Genomic DNA, 17,248 nt, shown 5'->3' with positions numbered 1-17,248 from the left:
CATCCTCTGCTTTTGCTTTGTTGAAATTCTATTGTAGAAATGTGTTAAATGTACCCAGACGTGTTTGAAGTAACCAGTGGAATCCAAACAAAATCCAAAGAAGTCATGGTTGCATTACACACTTTAATTTTTGTACTACTTGTCTAAATGAATGAAAATACTTGAAAGAGCCATCTGTCCTCACTTCCATCTTCATGTTATCCTCTACTTACATGAAACCTTTGGTCCACCTCACAGTTGATTTGCTTCCTGAAATCCTGTCATCAAAAACGCACCAAAAGCAATGCATGCAGAAAGAGATATAGAGACAAAGAAGAGATAAGCAAAATTTCATATGCAAATTACCATAAATTGTTAAGAAAAATACATGAGTAATTAATTCTCCTGCATTCAAACAGGCTATGAGTGAAGAATTAGTAGTCACAAACACAGGTGAAACAAAACTTTCTCCATTTTTTATGCATGCAATTCTGAACAGATGCAATAGTGACATGCAGGGTAAAAGACTGTGAGAAAAACATTTAAAAAAAAAACAATTAATTGTAAGACTCACCTTTTGGGCTACAAGGAAAGTTAGTCTACGGATGCCATGTTCAAACAGCAGAGATTTCTGAAATTGATAAAAAAGGAAAATGTCAGGATGCCTTCCTCATTAATCTAAAACATTAAATGTTTCTCTCTGCTGAGGTGTGAGAGATGTTAACGATTTGTCTCTGACCTTTGACTGGGTGAACTCCCGGAACATGGCTGCCAACCCGTCATCATCAATGTCACTGTCAGTCTTTATAGCCACATTTAGGATATGTATAGGTTCGTCCTGGGTGCTCTGGGGGACAAAACAGATCAACATTTACACAACATTCTGACGCTGAGATACATGGTCAAACAGATCGAAGACTAATATTTATTTTACTCAAACTATACGTATGCACTGGAAAAAAATCTAAATCTTATCAAATGTATTTTTCTCATTTCTAGTCAAAATATCTCATCGCACTTAAAATAAAACATAATCACCTAAAGAGTAACTTTTCAGTGAGATATAGGAACTTATTTTTAGACAAAACATCTTGAAAATCTTATTTCAAGAAATCTTACCAAGATAATTTTCACTGGTTCCACTGGCAGATTTTTTGCTTAATTCAAGATTTTTTTTGCTTAATTCAAGCAAAAATATCTGCCAATGGAACTAGTGAAAATTGTCTTGGAAAAATTTCTTGAAATAAGATTTTCAAGAACTATTGTCTAAAAATAAGTTCTTATATCTCACTGAAAAGTTACTCTTTAGGTGATTATGTCTTATTCTAAGTGTGATGAGATATTTTGACTAGAAAGGAGAAAAACACACTTGGTAAGATTTTGATTTTTGCAGTGTATATATACATACATTTACACACACATATAGAAAACAAGTACAAGTTTGCTCGTTACCTTGTTGTCTTCTTCACCGTATAGAACCGGATTACCTCCCTCTGGGAAGGTTGGACTTGGGGGAGGAGAGTCTGAGAAGCAGCTCAACACGTCCATAATGTTTCTGAAGAGGTGGGAAAATCATATCTCAGACTGCAATTGCAATACACATACAACAGGGTTCCTACAGGTTTCTACAAGTTAAATTAAGGACTACTTAGAGCAGAATTTCATACCCATTTCACAGCCTACTTCACAGCCATACTGGCAAAAATTTGTGGCTTGTTGAATTTAGGAAAATTCATGTCAATCAGGTTGAGAATGATCTTTTCTCCAACCAGGCATTATTAAATTTGCACTTCTCCATGCTTACTTTTTGGGAGAGGCACATGTGACTAGCTGCTGGACATGTGTTGGGCTGAATGTTCTGTGATCATTTCTCACTGGGGGCTGCAAAGTTAGTGATAATTGGTTCCTAAATTCAATATAAATTGTCCAGTTGGAACGGGTGGAACTGAGTCGACTCATGTTATTTTCTTTGCGGCTTGGACATTTAACAGACACATTTAAACACAACACAGCGAATAAGTTTATGGCAACATACCTTAAGACCTACAATATCACATTTAATACCTTTTAAAGCCATTTTTAAAATATTAAATGCAGATTAGGCAAATTCAAGATTTTTAAGACTTTTAGACCCTGCAGGAACCCAGATACAAATCCAAGAAAACTTCATAAAACTCCCAAGCTTGTATTATTATTATTTTTCTTTAAATGAAGAAACTTACTTGGTGAACTCCTGGAAGGAGCGGAAGGAGACCATGGCTCCCATTCGCTGACATGGTGGAGTAAAAGAAGTGTCAAGCAGGACGTCACTCACACTGGCCACGTGCACCATCCCATAGTGGTTTAAGTTGGATGAAAATGACATCCTAGAGTGTTACGAGACAGCGGTTACAATGACATTCTGCAATACCGGTAGAATGAGCCTGAAAGATTACCCAAAGCACCTTTAAGAACCTCAGAACAGTTTGGATTGCACAGATTTTGATAATAACGTGACTCTGATCATTTCATCTACTAATGTGCATGAGTGCACTTGTACATTAATTCTTGGTGTTTCCTTAACTGTCAAACTGAATGAGGTTCAGATTTACACCATTAGAAGTGACAAAAGTGAAAACGAGCTGTATGTAATGGACATGTGACAGTGTGTTAGTCATATTTGAACAAAAAAAAAAAAAAAACTCCTTGCACAGGTACAAGGGAAACATACACCCAACAGACAGACACCAACTCCCCAGCAGATTGCAGTATTCAACCACCTCCCTTTGGTGTTAGTCCTGCGATTATAATGTGCTGTCCCATGAACTACACCAATTAAGGTACTCAAGACATTTTATGTCTCAAACCTGTCTGCAGACTCCAAATTTGGGGCATCATTCTTCTCAGCATTATCATCCTGAGATTTACTATCCTGTGCATTAACATCCTGTGTTTTTGTTTCCTCTAATTTATTCTCCATGGCTTTTACATTGTCCAGGACTGGAGGAGACATTTTCCTAGTAGGACAGTCACATATTTCAGTTCAGAAGGCATTTCCCCAAAGGTCATTTCAACTATTTTATACCATATTTCATTCAAATTATGTTCAAACACATTCACACAGTTACTAAGAAAGCAAACACACACTCAAACTATATGACACATTGGCTCAACACCAGGGGCCACGCTATTGTCCACAAATCTAAGAAAAATGTAAGCTTATCAACCAGAGTAAAATCCAGTCATTAATTCTATTTCATTATAGGAATGTTGGAAGCATCATATAGTTGCATTAACAAATGTATTGTCTTGCTCATCAGATTAATTGAATGTGGATTATTAACCGCGCAACTAGCTACAGTCACTAGTAATCTATGCAATGAAAAGAACGTTTACAATACCTGTTTAGAGTGGGGATGTTCCCTCTGCAATCAAACGACATTGATTACCAGGTGGTTAGTGGCAGGCATCAGAAGAGAAAGACAGTCAATGTGCAGAAATGTGTGTATATATTTGTACAGTATGTATGTATGTATGTGTATATGTGTGTAACTGCATTAAATATCAAAACTAGAAACTTTAGATTGTAATGGCTGATACTGACAGATATTTTGTATTCATATCTGTCAAATGAATGTATGCAGGAAAAAGTCAGTTGTGAAAATATCTTTCACAAGCAAACAAGTAACACACATTTTGCTTGTTGACTGCTCCCTTTATAACATGCATCATGAGATTATAAGGCTTCTTTGTACTGAGATATAGTCTAAAGAAAGAAAGAGGATCATGTGACACTCTCATGCTGTGTTTAGTTCACAGTAATGAGCCAAACGTGAAAGTTAATTCAGATCCGTTAAATCATAAACATGCAACAATGTGAGTATAATAGCATTCAAAGGTTTTCTACGACTAGATTCAAAACCAATCTTAACCCAACATGGCAAAAAAACACCAGCACTGTAAAGACACAGGCATGTAAACAGCCAAAACAATACACAGTTCAACCAGACAGACTGATCACAATCACACATACAGGATGTGGAATACAAGTCCTGCAACAAACACATACGCAGCAAAACTGCTGCAGAACTGGGTCTGTTACAAGCATTCTCAAACACTGAGCATGTGCAGGACAAATCCCAAGTTTGTCTCTTTTCATCTCTTTGACTTTAAACTTTGATGTGCCCCTATAAAGACTTACAATGAGAAGCACCTTTCACGAGATATGTAGGGCTTTGATATGGCACAATTGTGACAAACCAAGAAAGTATGTCCAGTCTCACAAAATACCATCTTTTGCACATGAAGATAATTTACACTGAGAAAAACAACAAGGAATGACTAATAGCTGTGAGGGTGGCCTGAGATTGTAAAGACTCTCAGCACCACAATTTTACTGCTGCAGGAGTTTAAGTAGGAACCTGGTTAACATCTGTACATTATACACATATATTTTCTTGGTAGTTCTTCTCAGTTCAACTGGACTCTTTTGAAAAAGTTTTGTCTCTCATCCAAAAGACCTCTTCAGTTCTAATAACTTGTTCGGGGAAACTGGACTTATAAACCTGTAGGGGGAGTGGTCTGTGTGGGTGTTACTCCCACCTTATGTGTTAGGGTCATAAGGGGGATTTGTCCCTGGGGGTAGGGTCGTTAGTGGGTATTGTGTGTGAGTTTCAGAGTCTTTGACCAGAAACGTCAGAGCTGACCAGTCCAGTTGAACAGAGAAGAACTACCAAGAAGAATGATGACCTGGGCAAACGAGAACCTACACAGACATCTATACATATATATCTGTACAGAGATATAGTTTAGCCAGTCATAGAAATCATGTGAGGCTGAAACATCTGTTATAGTACAAAAAGTAGTCCATTAAATTAAAAAAAGGTAATAGTGAGCAGGAGTGACAACAGATATAAGAATGGTATAAATCAGTATAAAACTATAACCAATCATATTCTGAGGTTGTCACTTCGCCAGCATCACTCCTGTCAATGACAAATTCCAAATGCATCTATGTTATTAATTTTGACTGTTGTCCACAGTCCCAAAAAGGGGGGAGCAGCAAGAAAGGTGATGCACAGCACATAAGTGTTACAGATGGTGTGTGTGATACCTGTTGGGATGTGACGTCGGAAGCATGAACTGGAATTCTACTATACATGTGTTGTCCTTCAGCTGACGATGCTGAACGCTGTTTAGTTCATAGGCAATGTAGGCTCTGCGAACATACACCTGCAATAATAAAAAAAAAAAGATGATCAAATATATTAGTTTTATGTGAACTTTCTGGATTGTAATATTCATTAAATCTGAATCAGTAATTGATTTGTCTTACCTCAAGTGCAGCCATCCTGACCACCTGATTACTGTGGTAGAAGAAGTTGGGCAGAACATCAAAGATGGAGGTCTCAGACAGGATCAGTTTCTGGAAATATAAGGATTATCCAGGATTGTACATAGTCCTCACTAGACAAAGTTATGTTGGTTAGTCCTTTCCTTTTCAATTCCTACCTGAAGGTTCTCAATGCAAAACTGATGTCCGTACATATCAATTGCAGAGAGAAAGATGGACTCCACCTGGTTGTGTCGCAGTTCATATGAGGGAAGATGGGAAGCTATCAATACCTGGGACAGAGAATGCATGAGAAAAGTACTTTACTTTCAACAGTTATGTATTTATTCTTTTAATAATTATGTCTAAGTAAGCATTTACTGGGCTGTATTTCAGGCTGTATTAGTGTCAGCAGCTCCTCTGTACCATAATGGACTGTGGACAGTGACACCTGGTGGTGAAACACTTGCTTTTCAAAACATGTTTTGGTGTGGATAAACATTCAATAAATATCTCATGTTGAAAAGCACATGGGTTGAGGCACATACAACTTTGTAAATAATTATTAGACCACTTGTGATAATCTAAAAAAAATTCAGTGTAGTCCCTCAAATTAACTTGTGATGTTGTGTTTTGATGTTGATTTTTCGTTTTCACATTCTTTATCTACATCAGATATTCTTAATTATTATCCTACTTGTGATTAGGAGACCTGACCTCTTGTTGTCGGTAATTTAAATAGTGGTTATTACTTATCTACATTTGTAAAGCAATCATTTCATGAATTTTTGCACATAAGCAAATGTGACTTTTCCCTGCTTTGTCGCAGTAAATAAAAGCTAAAAAGCTACACCAAATATATGAAATGGTTTTAGCATTTTAGTTTTCTTTCTCTCCTGACACCATTAAATGTTAACAAAAATTAAGAATAAACTTCCCACCTGCCGAGCACGCAGTGCCACCTTGGCATTGGTCGTCTTGCTGAGCTGGGTGAGTTCAGTCAAGATGGCCATCAGTTCATCTGTCAGAGTGGGATCACGACCACAAAGCTGATCCTACAAACAGTAAATCATGAGGATATTTAACAGTGGATAGCGGATGTCAATATGGATATGACGAATGAAATAGTATCTCAGACATCACCTTTATCCTTTAGGATTTCTAACAGTTCTATCTCACTAAGACGGGACACTTACTATCAGCATTGTAACCAGCAGGTTCTTCTTGGTGACTTGTGCATGAGAGAAGATGTAATTCAGCACATTGGCCATGTCACCTTTGTTTTCCTCACGCAGTGCAAACACACACTTGTCATAATGTCCTGTTGAGCCAACACATTAGAGAATTAGTAAATACTGTGGAGGGTAAATCCAGAATTACAGAATGTGAGACATTTATTGTGAAAGAACTCCCTCAAGTGGAGAAACAAAATAACAGCATTTATTCTATAAAAACGTATAGTACATTACACAAAGTCCGTATAGCTCACACATGCAGTGACATGTCACCAAAATGTACCTGTGACACTAGTAAAAAAGCCTGCATCTCCTACTACTCACCATTCTGGAACTGAATCTCTACTTTCAGATATTGTCTGAGTAAATCCATCACCACTGCCTTCATGTGACCTCGGATGCCACTGCGATACCTGTTGGGAACAGAAACAGCTTGCTCTGACACAACTAAAAGAAGGAGTCAGGCAAGTACTACAGTTTTTGCAAATCTAACATATTCAGTTGGACTGTGCAGTCACCTTGGATCATAGAATCTACTCTAAGTGACCACTTTAGAAATACTGTCTGTTTATTGAGATGTAGAGCATGACACGTACTTTTGTACCAGCTGGACAATGCTTTGTGTGTTCATGAAGAAGACTTCTCTCTCTGACTTCTTGTTAAGCGTTGCAGCATGGCTGTCTAGGATATTTGCAATCTGGAAACAGAGATGAACAGTTCACAACATAAGCATGTGATCCCCACAGCAATGAAACCGTGGTGTCTAATCCAACTGACACTGACAGCATCAAGGTTAATGTATTCCAGTTGTATATCAAAATACTTTAAGAAACTGACATAGAATACAATAAACGTGACAATGAGGAAAATAAACTGCCAATCACTTTTGCTTACCCTATTACTTAGATAGACATGGAATTTCTTGGAAGTAAATCATAGATTTGAAATAATTTGCTTGCACAAGACATTGTAAAAATCATGAGCAGAGGGTCACAGCAGTTTTCTATTCTGCTGCATTACAACAACAGACTACAGTTGAGAAATAACCCCTGACAAATTTGTTGAAAAAATAAAAAAAATCAGAGGGGAAAACAAATTTTAAATGGTATTTTAAGGTATGTTCAACAACTTCTACATAGTTGTAGTTACCATAGTGAGAGCATGTGTTGGCAAATTACCTGCTGGCTGGGGAACTGGCAGAGTACAGAAGTGATGTTGCTGGCATACTGAGCCATCTCCTTTTTAATGGCTTTCTCCACAGCAGGTGGGATTCGACCTGAAACACTAGTCATGATGTCTTGCAACTCCAGTAGTGGCAAAGATGGATCTCGCATGGTTTTCATCAGCCGTTCCACCCATTCTTTCAGCTAAAATGGCACAAAAAAAAGAAGTGTAGTAGGAACACCTTAATGTCAGCACAGCTGCCATTGGTGCTTCCTCAAACGTGAATAAATTCTTACCTTAGCACCAAAGAAAGGCTCAGGGAGACAATATCCATTCATCATGTGAACAAGGTGATCCAGTGTGTTGTGGAAGACTCTATGGAGCTTCTCTCCTCTCAAAGCTACTGCCTGAATAGAGGGCAAGGCCCCTGTATGCAACTCTGCCTACAAGATGAACAAAAATATTCATTATTAGAGCCAAACGATATGCAAAAAACTAACACTTAATAATACTTTGTGACTATTTTGAGATGGATTACAAGTGTAAAATGAGCCACAATTTCATAGATAAAAACATTGCTTGGGCTCTGTATCCAACAATCATTTTCCCTTACATGTGGAAGATACACAGAGCTTCACTTACAAATTTTACAAGTTTCTTCAGCAAAGCAGTGCTTAAATTTGGTATACACATCCATAAAAAAAGAATGGATATCAGATCTGATACTGTTAAGTAATCTGAAGTATACAGTACACCAAGACTGAGTATGTCGAAGAAAATATAGATTCTCTTGGAACAACATAAAACACAAACCTGCCCTGTATTAGTTATATATACTATACCTGCTGAACTCTGCTTGGGTCATCCAGCTGCAATTTAGCGATAACACATCCTGGTTCCAGTGCTGCTCCAGCCCTCTTCACATAGTGAATACAGCCAGATTCTGCAGCTGTCAGGGTCATTACCATCTTCATTACCTGGAATTTGGGGTAAAAGTGTAAAGATTACATATAATCACTCAGTTTATGTGTAAGACATACCCAGCTAAACACACTATACCTCTATCTCAGCATAGCACTGGCCAGAAAATACGTGTCCGCCATCTTCCACTGTGTACTGGATGAGTTTTCCTGCTGAAGGAGAACGTAGCAGCGAGGGATCATTCTCCTTTTCAAACACACAAGTCTTGTTCCCAATTGTGATGCGATATCTGTGGAAAAAAAAAAAAAAAAGATTTGTCTATATAAAGTGTTAAACAAAACAAAGACTTTTTAATTTTAACTAAGCTAATCTTTATTCTTTATTCTGTGCATATTTGACTCATTTAAATAACATTAGTTTCATTTGCAGGCTTTGCTTTCTTACCTGTCCACCTCTTCCTTCATGTACGTAGTATAGCTACTGCCATCATACGACAGCAGAAGGCCTCCATCACTGAGCCGATGGACGTCCACTTCAGCCGAGGAGTTGTTCATGATGACCACATAGGAGTTTGGAGACTGACGTGTCACTGTCAGGACGTACTTAGTACCTTCATAAATTAACTCCACATCCACAGTGTTGAGTAGTGTGTGCGCTGGCAGCACCTGGCCCCTGATCAGAGATATGAAGCCGTCTTAGATTTTCTATTTAACTACTCTCTTACTTTCTGTCTATTTGTGGCTAAAATGATGCAGTGTATTGCTTTACCTTTCCAGAGAATGTAGAAAGTTAGACACACTATTCCTCAGATTGACGTCTGCCACATGAAGAGCACCACTCACAATTCCCAGCATGGTATCGGGACGCTCAGCCTACATTCAGAACATACTTATTACATACATATTATTGTATACAGCATAGATATGCTTAGACTAGGAAGGTTATTATTGTTATTAATTATATAAGGAGAAGGAGTGGGAGTTTATAAGTTATACTTCTTCCCACTCGTTTTCGAATATATATTATATGTCTTATGTTTAAGTGCTTTGTTAATTTATTTTCTTCTGTTTTGACATTCATATTCAAAATAAATACATCAATCAATCAATATTTTTCTTTACAGCCACCCATGCAAACATTCCTGTTAAATCTAAACTGCATGATAATTCAATCTTTTAAATGTCATATCACCACCTCAATGTAGTGTGGTTTTACATTTCTGGATTATACCAAACATATCTTTGTCACAATGTTTCCCAAAATCATCTCATGTAGAGATCTATGAAGCATCTCTGCAAACCTGCATCTTCTCTGAGATAAGCCTGTCCAGCCAGCCGGTGTCAATGCTATTGTGCTGAAAGCTTTCAGTTTCCAGTAGTTTGATGAGGTATTCCACTGTGGTCCTGAAGTCTCCTCTGATAGATAGCTCTTTGAGGGCCACCACCATATTGCTACAAAACAAATACAAATCTTGTAAGTGTATATTAATATTACTACATTTGTTCTGGGCAAGATTCAGTTCATGTAATAATAAAACAATATTTTTAAAATGCTATGTGTACTGACGATATGGCTTCTTCACGATTCTCGCCCCAAGAGAAACAGTGTCCAAACTGGGAATCCGCAAACTCATGGAGTCCTCCAGCTGCTGCAACGCTGAAGTAGCCCCACACGTTCTTATTGCTGCGGAAATTCAGCTCCTGCACTGTTCCAGAGCTTGGCTTAAAGCCCTGCAATTAGATATGTACATTTATTTGACTTTCACATAAAATGAAGACCAACCAACAAAACGTATGAATCTAAATTCTTACAATATAATTATTATATAGAATCCTGCATGTAAACACTGAAAATGCCAAATAAAAATATGTAGCCAAAAGAAAGGATCAACAAAACATCAAAAAGAATTGATATATTATACATTATTCTAGAAAAAGGGAGACAGTAATGATTACCTCATCAGGATTTTCACTGGTGATACGTGCTGCGATGACATGGCCTCGTGGTGATGGAGCTGTAGATAAACCCTCAAAGTCAATAGGAGAGTCTCCCCAGGGCTGGACCCCATAAAGCATCCTGATGTCTTTGATCCGGTGAAGAGGAATGCCCATAGCAATCTGACCGAGGAGAGCGAAATAAGCACATGAACTGTATGCATGACATCAGTAATGATTAATGAAACCATCGTTTATAAAAGGCCTCATACTGTGCAAAGGAATTTAATTCTCATACACCATGAACCATTGAAATTGGTTGCAACCTTTGCAAATGTTGGAAACTATGTTAATTTTTGCTGCTTTTTGATTATATTCTAATTTCTGTTACATTGTTCTCCCGTTTCTGAAAAATAGCTTTTGTTTTAATTTCAGTGTAGACATATTTTCATCACAACTAGTTTTGCTCTTAATTTTCATTAACTATAATAACCTTGGTTATGAATACATCCTTCTTCAATATGTATATCTGACGGTTGTCAACGTCATAATTTCAGTGTTATCAACTACTAAAAAAATCTTGCTGACATATAATGAAAGTTATTATTGCTCTGTAGGTGACAATGAGTGTGTGACCTCCTCTGAAGTGGGGAGAGTGCGTGACTCCACACCCAGTGAGCGTGCCTGTGCAGATTTCCAGCAATAACAATGTCCTTCAGCTTGGCTGATACTGACCTATATACACATACAATCCAAAATACTGCAGAACAGACCATGTGACCAATTGGTGCTATAACCCCTCGATCCTCTACAATGCGTCTGTGTGTCGCCTCCGTCTTTTGTCAGTTGCCATGGAGACAGGGGGCCTGTCTGGTGGTTTGTGCTGAGAACAGTGAAGCGTGCTAACGTCTTTGTTACTGGACAACCAGAGATGCAAACACCACGACGTGGAATATGATGCAACATATGGCGTTTTCTTTTAAGACGATGCAGGTTTGTGTGTTAATGACACTGACCTGCAGTTGTGCGGCAGGCAGATTGACGTCAGCAACCATCTCGGTACAGGGGTGTTCCACCTGCAGACGAGGATTGAGCTCCAAGAAGTAAAAGCTGCTGTCCTGGCTGTAGAGGTACTCAACTGTACCTGCACTGACGTACCCCACCATCTTCGCCAGCTTGACTGCACACTGAGAGGAGATGATTTGGTTAAATTAAATGTGCTTAAATTATTTTACTCAGCTTGTTTGCTCTAGACTTTGTAGTCAATTCGTCTTACTTATATGGCACATTAAAAAAGAACCTCAGTTGACCAAGGTGCTGTACATCAACCACAGGATTTATAAATGGACAGTATATATAAAAATTATATGACAAAAAAATAATAAAATCAAAGTACTAAATTTTGAAATAAAAACTTTGTGAGTTTTTACACAAATTAGTAATAGTGAAGCGACCGTGACCAGACACCTCCATCTTGGTGTACTCTAATCATCTAAATCATAGTGGCACCAAAAATAAATCTATTCATTAATTTTTCTCTATTCAAATGGAAAACTTATGTCATACAAAATTGTTTAGTGCAGTCACAAGCTTGCATCATGACACTAAACTAACCAAGATATGAAATACAAACAATGGAACTACAACATGATGTTTGGATTTCTGACTTGTAAAAAGGGCCTTCGATTTATAGTTACCAGCTACATAGATGTACAAACAATGATAAAGAACCTCTGTTTCCTTCAAAATAATGGCAATGCTTCTATGGCCAAGAAGAGTAGAAACTTAAACTTAGATGTTTTTTTTACCCTTTCCATATCTTCAAACACATCTGAAGTTGCAATGGTTGCTGGAGCCTCCTCTATGATTTTTTGGTGTCTCCGCTGCACAGAACAGTCTCTACCAAATAAGGAAATGGCGTTTCCGTATTGATCAGCCAAGATCTGGACCTCTAAATGACGGGCATGCTTGGCTAGCTGCATGACGAAAATGGGTGACCCTGGAACCTCTGCCTGGACCTAGAGGACAAGAAAACAGAAAGGTAAGTTGTCTTCCTTGTAGTTGGGAAGTCTTTCGTGACAATTCAAATTCTGATTTACATGTATTTGGAGCTCACCTGTCTAAAGAGGTTAGGGAAATCATCTGCAGAGTTGACCTTACGGATGCCTTTTCCTCCCCCTCCCTCTGAGGCTTTTATCATTACTGGGTAGCCGATGTTTTCAGCCGCCTGGTGATGGACACATACCACATACGAGCATGCATTTACATATTGTATATATAATAAAAAATATGAGATATCCACCAGGCATTGCCAAATATCAATTAACAGACAATCTTACTTTCAAGCCATCCTCTACATCCTGAATGCAGCCAAGTTCGTATACATCGTGAGGAACATTGATGACTTTCTTCTTTTGGTTGTTCTCTGACCATTCTACTGTCAGCCCTAAAAAAAGATATATAGTTAATATTTTCTGCCTTGGGATTTTAAAACTAGAAATCTCACATTAACATTGACCCACCTATTCCACTCCATGGCAGAGTGGGGATGCCAGCTGTCTGAGCCACAATGGAGGACGCAATCTTGTCTCCCAGGGCCCACATAGCCTGGCTTGGAGGACCTAAAAATTACGTAAATAGCATTTTATTTTATTTTTAGGTAATAGAAGAAATATGTAGGTATGTTAAAGTGGCATATTCAAGTATGGTACTTTTCTTACCCATGAAAGCAATGCCATTCTTATGAAGCAGCTCTGGAAGTTTGGGGTTCTCTGAGGCATGACCCCAACCAGCCCACACAGCCTGCACGGTACAATAGAGAAACCATTTTTTAATCAGTGTCAAGTTCTTACTTGCTGTAACCAAACATCACATAAAAACATATGAGGCTGTACCTGAACAGGTATGCGCTTAGCAATGTCTAGAATGAGCTCCACATTGGCATAGTTATTGTTGTTTGTCCCTCCTGGCACAGGCACATAATGATCTGCCATTTTGATGTACTCTATACAAGACAACAAAACAAAAAGGGATCAACAATCATAATTAAATGACCATAAAGCATTTATACTTCTGGATATAATCCGTGGTCCACAAGGCCAAGCATGTGGCTTAATTTCTATCAAGAATGTAAACTGCTTTTACTCCATAACTTTTAAGTGTTTAACAATGTCTGTGCTTATAAACAATTACCTCTAAACCTAATGTTAAATTCATATTTTAATAGCCAAAATTCTTGTTAGTGATACCACAGATAGTGTCAAGTGGCAACTTATCACAATATAACCATTAAAGGGGTGATATTTTGCTTTTTTAAATGGAATTATGCATTTTAAAACATTTCCCTGTGGTCTACATAAACTGCAAATGCTATGCTTGGGTCTGAATTCTTCATTAATTCAACTCCACAGGTCCATCCTCAACCCTATTTCTGAGTAATGACACCAGAAAGGTCGTTTTAAGAGCTGGCCCTTTAAATGCAAATGAGCCACTTCACACTCCACCCCCTCCAGGTTGTTGACTGCTGCTCTGTCTCATTCAGCCACTTGTGTTCGTTAATACAACCAACAACTGAACATTTTAGGTAATCAGCTTGAAGTTCGGACATATTTTCAGTATGGACTACAACTGCTGCTGCTGACAAACTACAGCATACTCAGAGAAATGTCCGACGAAAGTCTTGACCTTATATGTGCAAATGTCATGATGCAACTTGTAATAGACACAATAGATGAAGAAGGAATTAAAACAGGTTGTAGAAATCCACTTGATTTTTGCCAAAATGAATATAAAGATAGCTTTGCAGCACCTGGAGGGTTCAAATTCAAACTTCATGAACTATTAGGTTCCCCAAATACACAAATAAATGTCCCAAAGACTAATAAAAGTGGGTTTTCAAAATATGACCCCTTTAAGAATAACTCACTACACCTCACCTGCATTGGCCTTCAGGTCCTCTGGGGTCACCATCACAACAAAGCGGATTGCCCTTTCATTGCGGAACATCTCATAGGCCCAGCGGCGAATGGAACGCATGCACTTTACTGCTGCAATGCCATTGTTAGCAATGAGCACCTTGTGAAGCAGAATGGTAGAGTTCATGTCATTCAGTGCATCACATTGATTAAGTAACACTTCAAGACTTGACAAATCAAAGCAGGACTACAGCTACTTGATCAATAGACATTTACAAAATGACATTCCAATGATGTGGAATACAACACACAAACACCAAAATTTGTTTAGTCATTTTCATGATTTAAACAGTTTGACATCTTCTTGGGTACAATTTGAATATGCCATGATTTATTCCACCAGTTGTACTTTAAACTTTCATTTAAAAAAGTAGAGAATAATCATCACCTTCTCAATGACTTTATTGCCACCAAAGCGTGTAACAAATTCAGCTGGAGAAGCAACAGTGAAGTCTCTCTGCAGATCAATACGTCTGCGATCTCTGCCCTGTTTCACCAGATGCAGCCCAGACATGCTTGGCCTGTTTTACGAAACACAAGGAATGTGTACAACACTTCGTCAAACACCTCTAATTATGAAAAAAAAAAAAAAAAAAAAAACATTGAAAAGCTACGCAATTAGTAACTTACATCTTAAAGTATGAAATAACAACATATAGGGAATGAAGCCTTTTAACAGCATTCAAGTTCATGTACAAGTATACAACCCACAAGATAAAACACTGTTATCACCTTATGTTGATAAGACAGCTACTGGATTTGGATACCATGTCTTAAATTGTATAGTTTGTGGAAATGACAAAGAAATATAAAGAAGATCAGCAAAGTAAAAAAAAAAAACCTTGATATTCCACTAGTTGACACTGTTGATATGATAAATCAATTTCAATATATATATATATAGTAACTAGGAAGCAGGGTACAGTATGCACAAGACGGAAGGGCATTGTCCTGTACTGACAAGCTTGAGCGTACATTACAGCTCTCTCCACCCAAATGGAAACCATAAGGGGGAGTGGATACCACAGAGGGAGGGATATCATATGGTTGGAAGGTGTGGCAGTGAGTGAGGCTGTGTGGCTGGCTGGCTTCTATGGCCTGATATTGCTTTATTGCAACATGGCAAGATCTACCGGCACGAGCAGCTTCTACTAAACTGAGGCTCTACTTTGAATCAGCTGTGGACCACAGGGAGGAGTTTCTGACCTATGAGAAAAAAAACCATGGGGGTGGAGAAAGCAGACACTCCTATCAAGTATTTCAAGTTTTTAACTGTCTGTCCTAACTTCATTAAGTCAACCCCCACTCACCCTCTTCGTTGTTGTGCAATTGATACACAAAACGTAACAGGACAAAGCAAGTATGGAAATCTAGGACATGATTCAAAGGGAAAACAAAATATTGTAAGATTCTAAACTTCAATTTTTAAAATTTGCAACTTAAATATGTGAAAACTGGCCTGAAATATGAAGAATAAATGAGGTATACATCTATAATGTCATCAGTCCACCTGCTTAATTCAACGAGGCATACTGGAAACCAAGCTCGAAAAAAAATCTGAGAAAAATCATAAGCACCTCACTGTCAAATTGACAGTAAAATAAGAAATCTCAAGTTCCACTGAAAAACCTGGATTTGGCAAAGCAACTAAAGACTGTATGTATGTTCCGGAAAAAAATCAAATCACATTGAATACCTTCCTTTCAACTACTGGACTGGGAAGTTCTGCATGTGAACAGTTTTTTAATTTTTTTTTTATTTTTCTAAACCAACAGTCTGATGTGTAAACACCACAGACTCCAGAGACAGAGATCATCTGTAGTAGCACAGGCCTAGGGAAAAGAACACTTTTCACATGTGAGGTAAAACTAAGGGGCCACCCATTAAGGGGGGGTACCTATTCTGAACACAGTGTACTATTGGATATTGTTGGCGATAAGGCCAATCCCATAGGTGGCAAAGCACATTGCAGGCTCTCTGTTCGCATTTAATATTTGCACATTTCATGAACAGCAAAAATCATGTAACTTAAAGCTACTGTAATGAAGGTAGACATTCATTCATTATGGGCCACTGATAAATAACATTAAGACACATTAACTAGAGCAGTTCAAAAAAAATAAATAAAACAGTAATATATTCATAAAAGTATTTTCGAAACCAAAACTGCTGTCTTAAAACAAATGTGTATGCAAACCTATTCACCCACACCAACAGACAACTCGTAAAACAACTCAATATTGATGGTATTCAGTATAGAATTTTTTATAAATAAGCAATAACTGACACAGGCAGGGCAGGTTTAGATTCTTACCTTAGATTGTGTATAGGGCCATCAATGTGGTCAAAGCCCATTTCATAAGTGCTGTCTGAGCTCCCAGATGATGGTGACAGGGAGCGCGTCTCCTTGTCTTCCAACTGCATGTCTGGCTTCACTTGAGTTTCATCCTCTGAGTTCTCCTCTGACACAGATCCCACAATGAAGTGGGAATGCAATGCCGCGACTGCAGGGTTCTTCTTGGCAGCACCATCCTGCTGTGCCATGACTGGACGACACGAACAGGCTGCAAATACTGAAAAGGATCAGAACAGTGACATTAATACTTAAAATGGGGGTAGAATGAGTCCAAATGTCAGGTCACTGTGACACAAGATCAGGTTGGAGGTGATGCTGTTTGTTCTACTGCAATAGTGGGTTACATAAACTTAATAATCTTGATAATGCAAAAG

At 38.1% G+C, this 17,248-nt stretch overlaps 1 protein-coding gene across 10 annotated transcripts in view; it reads right to left on the bottom strand.

Moving 5' to 3' along the window:
- acaca (acetyl-CoA carboxylase alpha) overlaps positions 1-17,248 on the bottom strand; it is a 36,286-nt gene that overhangs the window by 17,643 nt on the left and 1,395 nt on the right. For 2 of the 10 annotated variants that reach the window (XM_030153435.1, XM_030153434.1), the window contains exons 2-34: positions 16,833-17,091; positions 15,829-15,888; positions 14,907-15,039; positions 14,480-14,618; positions 13,439-13,548; positions 13,265-13,346; positions 13,067-13,165; positions 12,884-12,990; positions 12,661-12,771; positions 12,353-12,562; positions 11,561-11,731; positions 10,566-10,727; positions 10,177-10,340; positions 9,911-10,061; positions 9,379-9,482; positions 9,055-9,282; positions 8,749-8,899; positions 8,532-8,666; positions 7,986-8,132; positions 7,704-7,892; positions 7,122-7,222; positions 6,850-6,938; positions 6,487-6,611; positions 6,232-6,345; positions 5,470-5,583; positions 5,294-5,383; positions 5,072-5,190; positions 3,360-3,383; positions 2,202-2,345; positions 1,432-1,534; positions 719-826; positions 554-610; positions 213-257 (exon numbers count right to left, since the gene is read on the bottom strand). In XM_030153435.1, coding sequence (XP_030009295.1) covers positions 213-257; positions 554-610; positions 719-826; positions 1,432-1,534; positions 2,202-2,345; positions 3,360-3,383; positions 5,072-5,190; positions 5,294-5,383; positions 5,470-5,583; positions 6,232-6,345; positions 6,487-6,611; positions 6,850-6,938; positions 7,122-7,222; positions 7,704-7,892; positions 7,986-8,132; positions 8,532-8,666; positions 8,749-8,899; positions 9,055-9,282; positions 9,379-9,482; positions 9,911-10,061; positions 10,177-10,340; positions 10,566-10,727; positions 11,561-11,731; positions 12,353-12,562; positions 12,661-12,771; positions 12,884-12,990; positions 13,067-13,165; positions 13,265-13,346; positions 13,439-13,548; positions 14,480-14,618; positions 14,907-15,039; positions 15,829-15,888; positions 16,833-17,091 — 4,145 coding nt within the window. Of the gene's footprint in view, positions 1-212; positions 258-553; positions 611-718; positions 827-1,431; positions 1,535-2,201; positions 2,346-2,825; positions 2,976-3,359; positions 3,384-5,071; positions 5,191-5,293; positions 5,384-5,469; positions 5,584-6,231; positions 6,346-6,486; positions 6,612-6,849; positions 6,939-7,121; positions 7,223-7,703; positions 7,893-7,985; positions 8,133-8,531; positions 8,667-8,748; positions 8,900-9,054; positions 9,283-9,378; positions 9,483-9,910; positions 10,062-10,176; positions 10,341-10,565; positions 10,728-11,560; positions 11,732-12,352; positions 12,563-12,660; positions 12,772-12,883; positions 12,991-13,066; positions 13,166-13,264; positions 13,347-13,438; positions 13,549-14,479; positions 14,619-14,906; positions 15,040-15,828; positions 15,889-16,832; positions 17,092-17,248 lie in introns of all 10 variants that reach the window. The other 8 variants (XM_030153439.1, XM_030153438.1, XM_030153432.1 and 5 more) reach the window with 7 other exon arrangements.

The sequence above is a fragment of the Sphaeramia orbicularis genome, chromosome 14, assembly GCF_902148855.1.
Source record: "Sphaeramia orbicularis chromosome 14, fSphaOr1.1, whole genome shotgun sequence".
Taxonomy (NCBI): Eukaryota; Metazoa; Chordata; class Actinopteri; order Kurtiformes; family Apogonidae; genus Sphaeramia; species Sphaeramia orbicularis.
Note: the sequence above shows the minus strand (reverse complement) of the source record. Positions and strands in the feature narration are given on the sequence as shown.